General features: G+C 37.6%; 1 protein-coding gene across 1 annotated transcript in view; it reads right to left on the bottom strand.

The window, feature by feature from the left end:
* shq1 (SHQ1, H/ACA ribonucleoprotein assembly factor) overlaps positions 1–16,948 on the bottom strand; it is a 28,738-nt gene extending 11,790 nt beyond the window's left edge. The window contains exons 1-9 of the mRNA XM_056256222.1: positions 16,804–16,948; positions 15,530–15,691; positions 15,100–15,164; positions 10,608–10,730; positions 10,332–10,501; positions 10,094–10,206; positions 9,789–9,889; positions 4,647–4,804; positions 3,048–3,101 (exon numbers count right to left, since the gene is read on the bottom strand). Coding sequence (XP_056112197.1) covers positions 3,048–3,101; positions 4,647–4,804; positions 9,789–9,889; positions 10,094–10,206; positions 10,332–10,501; positions 10,608–10,730; positions 15,100–15,164; positions 15,530–15,672 — 927 coding nt within the window. The 5' untranslated portion in view covers positions 15,673–15,691; positions 16,804–16,948. The remainder of the gene's footprint in view (positions 1–3,047; positions 3,102–4,646; positions 4,805–9,788; positions 9,890–10,093; positions 10,207–10,331; positions 10,502–10,607; positions 10,731–15,099; positions 15,165–15,529; positions 15,692–16,803) is intronic.
* Between the last annotated feature and the right edge of the window lie 496 nt (positions 16,949–17,444).

Here is a 17,444-nt window from a genome sequence, read left to right as displayed (position 1 = left end):
AGGAGAACTCTCAAAGAGAACTGTCAAGAGTGTTGAGTGAATAACATGGACAGAATGGTCTGTTCCTCACACAAACCTTTCATATGATTTCAAATGGCTTTTATAGGTCATATAGACTGCTTTGTTAAAAAAAAATAAACATAAAAGCACATTGCAAACATAAGCATACAGTCTGCACTTGAAGACATTCAGGCAGAATAAATTGCAGAAGTTTAACACGAGTGTTAATTTTGACAGCAAATTATGATTTAGTTTAAATCATATTTTAGTCATCTGAATTGTTTTAGTTTTAGTCTAATTTTGGTTGACTAAATATAAGATTTTAGTCAACTAAATCTACAGTCGATATAGTCGACTAAATTCTAATGGGTTTAGTTCAATTGTAATGCATCAACTAAGCTTTTCTCTAAAATTTCCAAACTCATTACATACTCCTGGAGAAAACATCTATTAACCTGTTAATATGAAAGATAATAAGGTTTGAACATGCAATACAGACACAGATTTAACTGCTCTGACACATATAACATGTCTTTATCTTAAAATTAAATAAAACCACTTCTCATAAAGAAACAACAAGGTCTTTTTAATCAATGATATACATTCTTTACAACAACATTCTTCATTCTTTCAAGCAGACATATATATTTGTATAAATAAATATAGATGAATCCATATTAAAGTTATTCAGTCAAGAATTTTTTCTTTTGTTATTTGATTAACATTAATGACGGACAGCAGCAGGTTTAGACTGCTGTCACTTTAAGGCCGACTGCACGGATTCAATACATAATCCGATTATGTCACTTAAGACATAACCAACTGCGTTGAAGTGAATACTCACAAAATTATGCCAAAATGTCAGTTTTGGCGTGCATTTGTCCGTTCAAGCGTGGGAAGATGCGAAAGATAGCTCAGTTGAGTAGGCTACTACTCGTGCACTGACGTCTGCGAGGCGGCTTTCTGTGAGCGCACCCAAAAGCGCACTGAATTGAGCTCTCTTTCGCGTCGTCACGCTTTTTCAGATTATTCCATATGTCTGCTCTTCTCTTTCTCCCACACGTTTACATTTTTGAACGTTCAATGAGACATGCAGCAAGTGTATGCCAACTTAGGTCCCGGCATGTAGATCAGCACGTTACAATTCAAATGTGTGCATCCACCGATTTGGGAACTGATGTCCTACGTGGACATCAGTTCCCAAATTGTCCCTCCCTAACATTTCAGTCTCGTTTTTATCCGTTGACGAAAATGTTAATAGATTTTTGTCATAGTATTTGTCATTCAAAACTGGTTATTTAGTTATCGTCTCATTTTTTGTCAGTGAAAAAATGTCGTTGACGAAACGAAATTAACACTGTTTAATACTTCAGAGGTCAGAGGTTTGGGAAAAAACCCTAACACGAATGTTTAAGGAAGATCAATATAGAGCTGCCTTGCAAGCACTAAAAAGGAAAGAGTGAAAGAGGAAATGAGGGGGCAGAGGGTTTGTGTTGTTTTGTGTGTGTGTGAGAGCAGGCAGTTGGAGGATGTCATTACCACCCTTCCATTATCAGTATTGCAGCGGAGTGCTGGCTCTCAGCGCGCTGAGCTGGGAGAGGTGTCGGGTTACTCGTCCTCATTGTCACACTCACTGTGGAAATGTGGGGGATTAGGGACTGCTGCCGCCCCAGGAGTCAGGATACGCGTACACACACGCACACAAAGCTTAGAGCTCTGCTAAACACACGCAAGCAGTTTAAGGTTAAATTTGTCCCTCGCTTTGGTGTCCACTTTGGAACAGGATGTATTATGCTGATGATGAAAATGTAAATGCCTGTCTGCTACATTTCACTATACACACATGCAAGTTTATGCAAATCAGGGATAAGCAGGAGTAATCGAGTACTCGGTGGAGACGCCAATGATCAATCATTGTTTTTCTACTTTAAAATATTAATTTTTCAATTCCTGCAGTACCTTATAGCCCAGAATGCACATCAGATGTTGTGTGATTGGAAATTTCTTGTTGCGTTACACATTTTAGACCAATTAATTGGTGCTGGAAACTTTTTTTTTTTGCATCTGGGTAGGACAAGTGTTAAGAACATGCCTTTAAAGATGGCTGAGCTTAGAGATGGACAGTGGTATAATCTGCATGTATTTTAATATCAGCAGTGGTTCACAACCAGAATGCTGCATACCCTTATCTATCTTAAGCTTCTGTTCAGGTAAAATTTGCGATGTTAAGCACAAGTAACATCATACAAAGTGTGCAATACTGTCTAGAGCTGCATCCATGAACACTCCATTTATCATTCCTCATATAACAAACCAGTGTTCTTTTAATATTATTTATTTACTATATAGCATTTATGAATATTTTGAATTCATTTATCTTTTCTTTTTTAGTTTAATTTTCAATAATGTTATGTGCTTCTGATTTTTTTTTAGTATTTGTTTTTTTTATTTCCGTCTAATCTTCAGTTTTAGTCATTTTAGTACTTCAACTGATTTCCTCCTAGTGTTGAGAATTTATTCCATTCCATACCAAAAATTATTTTTAATTTACAATAACGCTGTTTAGTGAATGTTGAAAACTGTGGAGGGAATAGTGAAATGAAGGAACAAGTCAGCAGTATCTTCATGAATGTGTAAAATCTGCTGCTTATGTTCTCTCATACACCTTGAGTTCAGCATGACGGACATGAGCAGAGGCAAAGTGTCCATGTTTTTCGACCTTTCTTTCCACACTAACAGCTACTCTCACTTGTAGTATGAGAAAGTCTCTTGGCATTGTGCTGATGCTTACAATATTACTATAGCAACTGAAGTAGATGCACAGGATATTGACTACATTGTTTGAACAAACAGATCAGATTTAATCACTTGCAAAATGGCAGAGCAGATGTTGAGTCCTAAAGCTCAGCTTTGAACAAAGCCAGAGTCTCTACATATGTGAACCCTGTAAGTTAAAATCTTGTTAAAGGTCACTCGCTCATTCATTTGTTTGTTCGCGCCTTCAAGGCCATGTCGTGTTTTGTTATGCTGCTAAATGTATGACATACCTCCAGCCAGCTGAGAGTACCGCTTAGCTTCCTGATGGTCCAGGCTGACTCTACCTGGAAATCACAACAGCATTGATCAATATTGCCATCAACGATCCTACACTCCATACAAAACTGAACTATACTGATGTCAGACACTATACACGGCAGACTATATAAAGCATGTCAAATGTTGGCGTAAAGCTGCTGTCACACTAGACTTTAAGCATGCCAAAATTTCTACAGACACTGCAACAGTCGTAGTATGATGCCACACTCTTTAAAAAAAATCTAATTCAGCATATAATAAATGAACAAATGTAAAATATGTAATATACTCTACTTTATTGCAATGCTACATTTCTGCAGATTTAAAGTTTGCATTCTTTTATTTCAGCTAAGAGGTTACTCAGATCATCAGATCAGATAAAGATCAAATGAAATTGAAGGGCAGAGTTCACCAAACTTGAACTTTGGAACACACTCAAATTCACATTAGCGTATGTTTTATTGTCTTCTGTATTCGCATTCCTATGAATGGAAGTCAATGAAAGGAAAAGTGCAGTGTGACCGTCCCTTAACTATGACTAGCAATTAACCAATATTAAAGTTTAATATTACATAAATTGTGTTATTAAGTAAATGCTACAATCTTGACCATTGCTCAAAATACACTGACATGTATTTCACAGTATTACTGATTTTACTGTATTTTTTGTAGCATTTTATTTTACAGTCCTGTTCCCCATGTGCATACTATGTACATATTATAGTAATTGCAATAACTGGGTAATAACTATGTACTAACCCTGAACCTACCCCTAAACTTAACCCATGTAGTTACCTTATATTACCAAGTACTTTCTTAGGTAAGCACGTTCTGTTAAAAAAATTAAAATAAAAAGTATTTTTGATGCAGAGAGCATAAAAGACTTCTTACCACCCCCAAACGTATGAACGGTAGAGTACACAAAATAGTATAAACTTTCAGCCATTTATCGGTTATCAGCCATAAAATAACTATAATTAGTTGCTTATTGATATCGGCCAGAATATTGATATTGCGCATTCCTATTTTGACACTTTTCATTAAGTCAACAGTGATGAAAGAACAGGAATTAAGCAAAAGATGGGAAATGTTGCTGGATTCAAACTCCTGTCACTCACATGATCACCACGGCTCACTGAGCACAAGCGCTAACCACAAAGACACAGCTCCAATGCTACATTTATCACTTTAGACAAGAGAATGTTTTAAGAAGGTATGATATGTCCTCTAGCTATTATGATTGAATGGAAGCCCAGATTTCTACTGTACATTTAACATATGTTGAAAGCTTGGGAGTCAATCCAACAGACCTCTTCAAAAAACGAAGTCCTTGCAACATTCTATTACTTTCGGAAACTGTGTTTCAAAACACAACCACCAATTTTATATTATTCATATTTATTTTTACAATTACTACCATGTGCAGTGGCCTCCAAAGAGACTATCTGGAAAACATTATAGGAATGTATAAACTTCCTGGAGCTTTAGTGCATGTGAAAATGCCAGGACCTGCACGCCAAACCCACTTACTAGCCGAGAGAGTCATCTGTGGCATTCAAGCGTGCACTTACATTGTGCTCTCCCTCTGTAGTGCGCACATCATAGACATACGCCAGAATGATGTCCACCAAACCCAGCCAGACGTGGAAGCGCGCTTTCTTATCCAGTAAGTACGAACGGTTTGTGAATTTCCTCATCTGATCCTTTTCCTCTTCTGTGAAAGTTATTGCTGAAAGCAAAGAGAGAAAAAGAGAGACATTCAGTGTTGTTTATCAAGTTATCTCAGGGAAGTACAATCAAAGTCAATCTCTGACAAATTCTCCCAGAAAAACAAGTTTAAACGCAGGGCTCCAGCAGTGAATGATGGATGCCTCTGCTCCGCGGAGAGCTTTAAGACACAAAAGCATGTTCGCCGCAATTATTTTTAAATCAGAGTCGGAGACGAGGCTTTTGAAGCATTGTGAAGTTACAGCACGGGAAGAGCAAAGTTACACAGCTTGATTGATGCCCTAAACTGACTTGATACTGCACCAGGGAGGAAGGAGTCGAAGGCAGGGCAGCGAGAGAGAGAGGGAGAGAGCAAGTCAGCACTTTAGTAGCAGCTGAAAGTGATCCCTCTCCTTGGCTTCAGTGCTGCCCCTGATAGAGCCCCTCGTGTGCATGCTTGCATGTCCATATAGACACACACACTTTAAGCCAGAGCTGGCAAAAGTCGAGCTCTGGCTCTGTTGGGATCTGCTGGATTCCAGCGACATGACGACTGAACAGCTCCCCCATTTTCTTTCTCTCTGTCTACCTGAATTACCCTCTAACACAGCTGCCTCCGCCTGGCAGAAAACACGGACTCCTGTGAGACCAAAACCAGGAGCTGAGGAGGGAGTTCAGCTCCACCCTAGCTCTTGTCTTCGCCTTATATTAAACTGATTCTGTCCCCAACTACTCATTGACAGATTCAGGGGGTTTTCTTCTTTTTTTGTGTATAACACTAACTCTTGATAGAGCACACAAAGTGAAAATATTGCCTCATTTCATAGCTGGCCTATTGACAATACATCTGAGAACCAATTAGCTGTGCAGTTTCTTCACCACATTTCTTCCTCCTCATTTTTCTATGACATTAAGTAAATTGCATTTCCGGCTGTATGCAAACAAAGTAGTTCTCATATACTGTGAATGTTCCAGATTTGAACATATGTAATTATGAATATTGGCTTGTTCCTCACAAAGCAATTCAGAAGACTTACACGTATAGTATTTAGGAAAATAACATGATTTCTGGTCACCATCCACTTTAGTTGTATCAAAAGGAGCAACCTGGACATTCTCACTTTTTCACAGTAACATAAAACATAAACAGTCTTCTGTTTAAGAGTGAGTAAATAATGACAAAAATGTCCTTTTTTGAGTGTACTTGCACATTTCTAATGTACAAATACTGGACATGTCTTTGAGGCAATAACAGTCTTCTTTTGTGGAATTCTTTATGGTTTATCCTTCACTTAAATGGTAAAATCTGCAAAAACAACATCTGACACCACACAGGTGCCCAGATCACTAACACAAACAGCTAGTGGAGTGAAATGGGGAGCTAAGTAATGAAGTGCATACATGCATACACATACGGCGAGGCTGTTATCTCCATTGGGACCTAGAGTGTGAAGTTACCCGATACACATGGGAAAGCAAGTACACCACCACATATACACACACACACACAAAATAAGGGGAGAAAGTAGACACAAGGACAAAAAATCAGAACCAGAAATCTTGAATTAGAATCTCAGGCAGTTAACGAAACATTATGCAGGAAAGTTTCTCACCATTAAGATAAAGAGGCACAGAAAGTCTATTACTATTCCATGACATTTTTGAACTGCATAGAATGTACATAGTCTGTCAAGAACATGTTTGAGTTTCTTTCTTCCAGCAACATATCATGTCTGGGAGTAATTAAACATGGCCAGAGGTCAGATTGTTCAACAGCAGATTTGACATTTTCTTCCACAGTTTTGGAGCAACATGATGGTGGGTAGATGGCAGAATTTTTAGATATAAAAGCAAATGATCCACAGAAGGTGCAATTTGATTGGACTGACCAAATTTAGCCATGTGGCAGTAATCAAAGATACAGGGCACATTGAATAAGACGCTTGTGTATTGACTAGTCATAAATCATGTGACTTAAGCGGTGACAGCAGGAGGAAAACTCTTCAGTCCACAAATTCTGGTAACTTGTGACGGCCAAATACAGGCTCTCAGATTGCTGTCGCTCCATCGTGTGATTTACAATACATTACAATACATTGTGTGCCATTGAGTTGGTTAACGAATGTGCTTAGTCATGAAAAGATATTACAGTTCAACAATCAGTCCCTCCAGAAAAACGCGATTATGCGATCGCTGAATTCAATGCAAAATCAGCCAAAGTCCGCATATTTATGCGGGGGTCGCATTTTTTCAAATACTCCGCAATTTCGCCGCATAAATTGCTGATTTCCGCGCAAAATATGCGGGGCTTGCATGATTTCATAATCCCCGCATTTTCGTCGCAAAAAAAGTCACATATCTTAGCAGAAAGTTGGAAAATGTTGCGTTTGCTTCACACAAGAGCAGCCACTTCCCCCTGTTGCCATGGGAACGTTATGAAGTGAAGTACCGTAATTACGCGACGTGAACATCATTGAAAAGCTGTAAAACAGGAGCACACTTTATTTTAAAATATTTCATTTATTCATTTTTACTGAAGTTGTAGCATATTCCTCTAGTAAAGCTACAGAACTTGTTTGACTCAGCAATGTTTTGTAAGTTTGATGTGTTGTTTATTAAGGTCTTGTAACGTGTTGTGTCGGTAAGAAAAATAGGGATAGCTCACAGCTGAAGTTATTGCAGAGGCCAGACAGACTCACGGAGGCGATTGGCATCTCACAACTCGCACTTTATTCCCAAATCGAACTCGTAACTGTCTGTCACACGTTCTACCGTCCACGTCGTTACTTAATAAACAAAATAAGATAAAAGAAGTAGCATCAAACAGAAATTACCCGCACACATGGGGTGTTCGAGGCGCATGGCACATACAATATAATACTGCAGACAGTTAGACAGGGAGCGCGCAGCTCTTAAAGGGGCCACACCTTATTTCCACTCGATACAGTCTGAAATAAAACAAGATGAGAAATTAAATATTTCCAGCACTTTCTGTGATGTAGTATGTTTGCTTATCATAGGATGTAATAAGAAAGGACTCTTTACATTAAGGTAGTAGCCTAGTGAGAACAGGGTGTTGGGGGGATCACTTTTCCCCCCTCTTTTTCATCAAACCGCAGTTTTTACAACTTCCCGCAATTTTTGCAAGTTTCCGCAATTTTTGCAAGTTCCCGCAATTTTTGCAAGTTCCCGCAATTTTTGCAAGTTCCCGCAATTTTTGCAAGTTCCCGCAATTTCATCGCAAAAAATTGCATAAATATCCCGCATATTCCATCGCATTTTTAAAGAAAACGGGCCGCGTAATCAAGGATTTTTGCCCGCAACAATCACAAAAAAACTCCGCGTTTTTCTGGAAGGACTGTTCAATACTACACACTCTGGATTATTTTTAAGCAAAATATAATTGATTCAGTTTGTTTGATTTTTGGGTGAAATATGACCCAGACCTGTTCTTGACTGGTGAGATTCCGTGAGATTTAACCAATGACCTCAAACCATTACAAAGAAAAAAAGCCAACCTGTTTCTCATATAAGCTAATAAGCTAAAAATGAACCAGCTCACCCTAATACCTAAAAAGCAAAAAGCCTAATTACCTTTAATGGCTTAATGAGCCACATCCAGTCAGGAAAAAACTTAGAAAACAGCGAGGAGAAGATATTTTGGCAGCGATTTGCCCACTTCAGTCAAGATGTTCAGGACGGTCTGTCCAAGCAATTAGTACCAATTAATCTGCCCCATGCATCCAGCATACTGATGAGAACACTGAAAAATGAAGGTGTATAGAAGCATCTAAGTCCTAAGTAGCTAGAAAGTAACAATGTTACTTGATTGATTGACAGCAGAGACTGACAGCTTTGGAAAACATATCTTGAAATATCTCCATCTCTCTGTTTAATCCCTCCTCATCATCTTCTTCTGTGATAGGACCAGCTGTATAACCCCTCCCCCACACCACACCAACATATGCTTGCAGCTCAGAGTAATTTCCTCATTCTGTAAACGGGCACTAAGGAATTAGCACAGGGCTCTAGTGATGAACGTGCTGGTGTGGGACACATTCACTTCTCGGCTGTCCATGTCTGTGCCGCTTTATCACACACACGTCAATAATCCATGCAACTTTAAACGTGCCAGATTTCAGTATTTGAAAAATTAAAACAGCTGTGCCAAAAAAGAAAAACACAGACAAAACGATTGATAGAAAGAAAGATAGATGGATAGATGGAAAGACAATAGAATGATAGAATGACTAATAGAACGACAGAAAATACTGATATATAGACAGAATAATAGAACAATAGATATAACTAACAAATGAATGATAGATAGATAGATGATAGGTAGATAGAAAGACAGACAGATAGGTAGATAAGATGAAAAAGATGGAAAGAAAGGGATAGACAGTCAGACAGACAGATAGAACTATAGACAGATATATCCATATATCTATCTATAGTTCTATCTATAGTTCTGTCTATGGTTCTAAGGAAAGATGAAGAAGAAAAAAGAGAAAGAAAGAACAAATGGGAAAGAGCACATTTCTTTGTGGGCACAAAAGTGGGCTGAGAGGTAGTTTGTGCCTCGTTGAATAAACTAACTCAGTGACTCACACACAGCCTCATCAATATGACTCAGCAGTTATGAAACAACGACAAAAATACACAAAGCTGGGGACACACTAATCAAAAAAAAGAGTAAAAGAATGAGTGCTAAAACAACGCTCCAAATAGTTTCCAATCTCCTCCTATATGCAACGTGTGAACACGACGCTGTCGCTAGTTGTCTCTTACAAAATGAATGATCAGTTTTCAGCAAAGGTGCGCCACCTGCTGGTAGGAACTAGAAACTGCACTTCTGGAAATACATTGTAAACTTGGCGACCTCAACTTAACCCGACCCAATTCTCCATACAGACCCACTGAGAGACACACAGGACAAAGCAGTAATTATGCACAGAATGTTTAAATACATTTAGAGAGTATAACTGAGGAGGTAAATGTCTCACAGGTGTCAGAGTTTGCTGAAGAGTCGGGGCTCAGTTCTCTCCACCACGGTTTAAACTTCAGCAGGTTTCTGATCTCCTCCTCGTCCTCATACAAATTGACCCTGCATCAATCAAACAGACCTGTCGATCAATCAAACTGACTCCCAAAACAAATTGGGTCAAGAAACAAAGTTCTGAATGAGTGGATGTTCTGTTGTGTGTGAGATGTTGAATGAAATGTTTTAAATATTCATGTCATTGTACTATTTTTTAGTTTTGACAGATTTGATGACATTCAACACAGGAACGGGGAATGGTGGACTCACATATAATGGTCAGTACAAAACATTGAAGTCTCTGCATCTAGTCGATTGCGTCTTCTGAGCTCAGGAGCGGTGTTGTCGGGATCCTTCACGTCGATCACCTCATTCAGCTCCTCCTGATTGGCAAAACAATGGGTTGTCCACAAAAACTCCAGGTCATTTATTTTTCTTTTTTTCTTTCTATTTATCAAAAGATTAAAAAAAGACTATCTACAGTACCATCAAGGACAAACGTGCTTACTTGCAGTCTAGTGAAGACTCCAGACCTGAGGTTTCCAAAGCCATACTTGTGGTATTCTTTCAGCGTCTCCGCTGAGGTTTCGGTGTACATCTCCTGTTCTATCTGCCAATCAAACTCCTCCTCTTCATCATCCTCCTCACATCCTCCACCACAGGCCTCTGAGAGAACACCTTCAGAGGGCGTTCAGAGAATACCGAATGAGACGAAATTGAAATGAAAAGAAATGCCACAAGAAGACGATCAGCTTTTCATACCCAAGTGAAAATGAAACCTCACCTGTGTCCTCCACCAGGGGTTTGGCTGATCTTGAGCCTTTAGGAGCCAGGAGACTGGTGAGCATCTCCAAACCCTCAAAGTGCTGTCCGGCCGCCTCTTTAGGGACATGCAGCGTGAAGAGACCTGATACATACATACTTAAAGTTGCTATGCAATTGAAGTAGAGACAGATCTTTTTTTTTCTGTATTGTGACGTACATTCAAGGCCGACCTGAATGTAAACATGCATTCGATTGTAAGAAAAGGGTTCAAGAGAAGTAAATGATTGGAGAAGTCTGGTATATGTCACCAGAGAGAAGTCTGTTGTTTCACTGGAACATTGAGAGATGATATATATTTTAAATATGATATTTTAATTAAAAATCACGAGGTAAAAAAATAAATAAAAAAATAGATCACTTAATTTCTCTATCCAATCACCATTGAATCAAGTCCCCGGCCTAATTTTTTTTTCTTCTTTCTCAATAATTTGTTTCACTTGGATGTATGTCTCAATACAGAAGAGATGTGTCATCATTTCAGTTACATTTAAACTTTTAAAGCGACTGTTCACCCAAAAAATTTGTGTTCAACTTTCTTCTGTTGAACACAAACTAAGATATTCTTTTCGTCCATAAAATAAAAGTCAAGGGGTCCAAAACAATATTTTTCAAAATATTTGTGTTCTACATAAGAAGTCTTGTGAACACTCTCTCTGACTTCCATTGGTGGATCAAACAGATAGTCCCGCCCCAAATTTATGCCATTGGTTAACACTGTTGCCGTGTAGGGCTGGTCGGGATTCTTAAACAAACAGAGCAATGAAAACTACATGTGGCTTCCTTGTCTCTACTTATTAAGCTGGGACAGGAAAAAATTATTTTAAATTGAAAAAATCCACACATCATCATTAAAATGACAATAATTGCCTTGATTGTAGTCCTTAAAAATGTGTAAATGACTTATAATTTCTAATGTAAACATAGAAAGCAATTAGTATCTGATAGGAGACTATTCAATTATTCACTGGCTGTCGATCAAAGAGGACGCGCTGAAATGAGGCCAATGAGATGTCAAGCAGAAGATCCCGTGGCCATTAGGTATAATTAAAAGCGCTAATAGGCAGCTCATTAAAAGAGCTAATAGGCAGCTCATTAAAAGACATGTCGGGACTACGGCAAATCGGTCAGACACAATCACAGCGCTGCTTCTGCTGTTTCTTCCTGAATTAAAGATTGATAAGTACCACACACGAGAGAGAGAGAGAGAGAGAGAGAGCAAGAGTATAATCAAAGTGAAGGTGTATCCCAATAAAGAAAGAGATCGTTATGATGCTGACGGCTCAACCGGCTGATTAAATGTGAGAGTTTTGTGCTATAATGAAGTCTATCTTCAGAAAGAAAGACCACGAGAGAGAGAGAGATTTCTAAACTTGTGTTTATTACTACATTACTGGAACATTTTCTCTAATCCGTGCTGAGGAAAAAACAACAACAACGGTTGCTGGACTTAGTTGTTCTCCCAGCTAGCTGCCTAGCTAAATCAGATTAAAACAAAAAAAAGCTGGGCCAGGTTGGAAAGCCATCTTAAACCATCTAAGACCAACTAGCTTATACTGGTAACATGGATTTCTTCTTTCTCTGCTTAAAGGGATAGTTCACCCAAAAATGAAAATCATTTACTCACTCTCATGTTGTTCCAAACCTGTATGTCATTCTGTTTTTCTCTGGAACATAAAGTAAGATATTTTGAGAAATGGCCCTAGTGTTTTTTTGTCCATACAATGGAAGTCAATGGTGACCAAACAGTTTGGTTACCAACATTCTTCAAAATATCATCTTCTGTGTTTTTACCGAATAAAGAGAGTCAGGTTTGGAACAACATGAGGGTGAGTAAATGGCAGATTTTTCATTATCCATTTTTATTTGTATTATTTACTTAAAAGATTTTTATTATTTACTAACTACAAAAAGAGAGGACACGAAATTATGAGAGGGACAACTCCAAACCCTTGTCTTCCACATGAGCATGATATCTGGAGTATGTGCACTAATCACTATCCCACCAGACTGGTTTTCGATCTTTGACTTTGTGTTTTCTTATGGAAACAGGAAATTGTGGAAATTGCTAAATTATAGGGGTAAAAAACGCAGAGGGATTATATTCCACACATTATGTGCCAAACGGTTACAATCTCAAAATCTGTGTCTGACATCTTGCAATAAACAACATATAATTTTAGACCCTAATGGAACATTAAAATGGTGTTATTTTAAAATGACAATAATTGCTTTGACTGTAGTCCTTACAGATTTGTGAATGATTTATAATTACTTGTTACTCTGTGTAAACACAGAAAGCAATTAGACGTTCTTTATGATAGACTTCTGCTAAATTGTTCACTGGCTGTCGATCAAAGAAGACACAATCCTGTGGCTATTACTTAGCAACTGGAAATATTCATGCTATTTGAATTTTGAAGAGCAGGTAGACAGTTTGAAATGTTGCGAAAATTGTAAAATCAAAGGGGTGTATAAAAAAAAACAACAACAACCTATCATTCAATTCCATGGGAAATGTAAGAAAAAGAAAATTCTTGACAGTCAAGTAACAATGTGATGCCGTAAATTCCTTAATATTTCATCTTTTAAGTTTTAATTTGATTTTTTAAAAAGATACATTTTAGAATTTATTTCCACAGGACAGCAGAGAGCCTCTTTTGAAGACAATCCAGAACTTGAATCAGGTCGCCCTGAAATTTTAATTCCTGTGAGTTTTGTATACTGTATCCTGTATGTGTGATTTTTCCCCCGAGTGCAAACCCCGCCCTGCAGCCGATTATAAAGATTATTGTTCCAAATAATTATGATGAATAGTGCTTTTGTCTCGTATGTAAAAGTTTAGAAGAAAATTTTTTTGTTTGTGCTGCTGCTGACCCAGAGAAAGCAGTTATCATGTATTAGTTGACACAGCTTCACAAGCAGTGGTCTTTTCAACCACACAGTATCATTATTTTGCGTGTTACAAATATTTGCATTATCACAGAAGTACTGGGAAGTTTATACTTCGGATAAAAACACTGCGTTCTACGGAAGCACCTTTTGAAAGTAACTTGGCTGGCACTTCAAATAACGATTGTATCAATTACATAGTTATGCCACCAGGTGGCGACAAGTGACTGTTAAAAATGTATTTGTCATTGAATTATTAATTCAAAAGATTCATTCAAAAGCGCTGATTCATCCAGTAATGAAACAAGTGAAGTATTTCATTGAGTCATTGAATCCTTCATTCAAACAGTTTTTTTAAAAGCAATTCATTCGGATTAATTGAACATTTTAAATAGACTGCAGCAATTAACATTTTGTCAGAAGCTCTTGCAAATTTCATGTTATTTAGTTTAGTTGTCTGTTAAGAATCATGGGAGAATCGTGATCTCTGTATAAAAAAAAAAAAACGTGATTCTTAATTCATCCAGACTCGTGTAGAAAGGCCAGGACACACCAAGCCGGGCTGTTTTTGAGTGTCGGTCAGCTTTATTTTTCCGGGCAGTTCTGCACCGTTGGCCCTAGCCGGACACTTTTTTGGGCCGTTTCAGCATCTTGAATCGCCGTCGGTGAGAGAGAGAATTCTGATTGGTTGTTCAGCTCAGCAAACGAGTCAGTGCACGAGAATAAAAGCGAAAGTGATTAAAGCGAGCAAAGATGTCAAGACGGTACAGACAGAAGGCTGTTATAATTTTACATCATCTTACCCGAGCATTCAAATGCATTAATATTTTCATAATGTGACGGCCTGCATACTTGTTGGTGTTATGTCTGTGTTTCAGTGGGGCGGGGCTTCAATCCTGAGCGCGGATGGAGGACACCTGCGGTGGGAGTTTCTCTTCCTGATAAAAGCTTCCGGCTCCCTGCCTTCAGGAGGAACGAGCGAGGGGTTCTCCCTCCTGCGTGCTTTTCCCTTTACATGTTTTGTTTTGTTGCCGGCATTTTGTGTTTAATTGTGTTTTTTGTTTGGTAAATAAATTGGTCATCTCTTGATTGAGGTTTTGCGTCCCGCTTCTTTGTCACAACCTCTGAGCCGGGCTGTGACAATAATAACATTATTGGAATGAAGAAAGTGATTGATATTCGAAATGGTAAGCAAGCGCTGCTGTTTACGGTTTGTATATCTGCAGTCCTAGTTTCGGTTTCCCCTTTTGAATAACCAAAATAGACTATTGATTGATGATACCCTCTGATATAGACAGATTCAGAACGCACGTGATAGCTGACAGTCTCCTTTAGTCCTTTTGGTGTGTTCAAGTGCAGCTTTTTGCCAAAGTGCAGCCGACGAGAGGCGACAACAGTGTCAGCTTTCACTGCCGCTAGTTCTTTGACATCGGCTTGGTGTGTCCTGAGCTGTGGGACCTTTCTCTAAAGGTGCTTCTGCTGAAGCTCGTGAGGTATTGAGTGGCAAACAAAAGCAGCGCAGGTTTTCTTAGACTAGACCGTGCCTAAAGAGTGATTGTTACCTTTATCGACATCGAATGAAGCTTTTTCCCGGCCATCTTCTACTATTCTCCCAGGCAGAGTCAACCTTCAGGGTAGATGATTACACAAGATTCATTAATAACAATACAAATAATATAAAAAACAATTGTATGTCCATAATTGCATAATAATATACACACGTACACATTTATCTTCAATACGCATTTGCCACCAAAAACCACATGCATATGTTCCTGCTTATAATCTAACTTAAATACAAGTGGCATCTACAAATTATTCCAGGCATGTTATCAGAACTTGCAATGGAATTTATTTTAGTGTGGATGAGGTGTCCAAATGCTTTTTTGGGGTCTCTGTCTAGGTAAAAAGCTTTGTAAACATCCTATATTAAGTATTTTCCAGTGTTTTAGCATAACAGAATATCAATCATGGAGTTTGCAGGTGAGTCACCTGAGAAAGTATGGCTTGGCATAGAACTTCAAATCTTCTTCCTGGATGTAGATGTCAAACTCAGATGTTCTGGTGTAGGGTACACGAATAATCAGCGTAAGGAAATTAGCATCTTGGCTCAGTTCAAACGCCGGTGTTATCATGATTACACACAGCAATGGACTGCAGAAACAAGACAGAAAAATGTAGACAGATTAGAAAAATTATTATTCAGACATTTTAAAATAATTGGCAGAGAGGGAAACCACTAAAGGAATGCTAATGAAATTGTATTATAATTTGAAACCAATCCTAATGGGATTAAACAAAATACTCTATCAATCAAAAATGTTCAGATTTTCTTCAGAATTTATTTTGGTTTCATTTCTGATTCAGCATTAAAAAGGTAGAATATAATTTAATATATGTACAACACAATCCTATTAGAATTAAACAAGGATCATCTAATAATCAAATAATATCTTACTTAAAAAATCCAGGAAATGTCTATTTTCTTATTCATATTTTAAGAGCACAATTTTATCCAGTAGAATATTATTCGATTTAACATTAAAATTTCCTACAAGATCATTTACCTTACAGTTTGGTAATCGATAGTATCGTGTCATGTTGGCAAAATTCCACTTAACAACTGATAAATTAGCAAAATTACAGTTAAAACGTAGGTTTACTTGGACAGTGTGCACAACTCTAAAGGTTGCTTCTAAACAAGAGAATCAACTACCTGGCACGGTGATATGAACTAAAGATACTTCAGTCTACTCCACTCACTATCTGACATGCAAAGGAAAGAATAGGGCAGCTTACAACTCCACCTTGTGGCTATTTGATTTGAACTCAATGAGACATAAAACAACACATTTGCCAACTAGTACATTATAAAGATTGGATGTGATTAGGTTTAAAATTAAACTTTATTCTATTTCAATTTTATACAACACTGTTATTCACCAGTTAAGATACAGTCTGATAATATTGAGGACTAAAATGAAAACAAAAAACATCGATATGTCATGCAAGTAACCTACGTCGTTAAACTGATTTGATGCACACCTTAGAAAACAAACCCAAAATAATAAATGAAATGATATCTAAAGCCCACTGCAGGTAAACAGCTGTCAAAAGTCTGCCTGTGTTGTTTGTGCATGGCATGCAATGTTTGCCATCATAAAGAAGCAGACATGACACGCTCCATGCACTTTTAGACTTTAACGTTCTCAAATGGTATAGTACGATATAAATAAGGAACTGGCAAATAATATAACAAAACATACCTTCACGCCTCGCCTGAGAACACTTCCATGCGCTAAACAGCATCAGAAACACATATGCAGCACATGGTCTGCTTCAGTACTTCCTGCTTTCTCTGTTGGCCATGTTTTACCGTAATTCCACATATAAGGAGGACTTCAAACTCACTTTGACATTACACTCAATTTCTCATGGGAATACTACACAGGGTAAAGCTGATGGAATATATTGCAATGAATGTGATTTCAAATCAAATATTTATTAATCAGATTGCAAAATTGGAACAATTTATTTCAACAGATTACTTTTATTTGAGAAACTGATCAAGTTAGAAGTGTAATCCAGTTGCTTGCTATCATCATACAATAATGAACATACAATAATGTAATCTATAAAAATAACATTATTTTGTCAAAACTGTATATAACAAAAATATATAAATTATTATTAATAATAAAAGTGTTAATATCCTCCTGACAGCCAGACATGCGTATAATAATATAATATAATATAATATAATTGTGAATATGAACAAAATAGAAAAGTTATAATATCTTTTCATACAGTATGGAAGCTAGTTTCGTCACAGAAAAAAAAAATCAAATGGTTGTGACCTTTTATCTCACAATTCTGACTTTTTTTCTCGCAATTGCGAGTTTACATC

The sequence above is a fragment of the Rhinichthys klamathensis genome, unplaced genomic scaffold (genome assembly GCF_029890125.1).
Source record: "Rhinichthys klamathensis goyatoka isolate OS25496 unplaced genomic scaffold, OSU_Roscu_1.1 h1tg000124l_1, whole genome shotgun sequence".
Taxonomy (NCBI): domain Eukaryota; kingdom Metazoa; phylum Chordata; class Actinopteri; order Cypriniformes; family Leuciscidae; genus Rhinichthys; species Rhinichthys klamathensis.
This window is presented reverse-complemented; position numbering and strand designations above follow the sequence as displayed.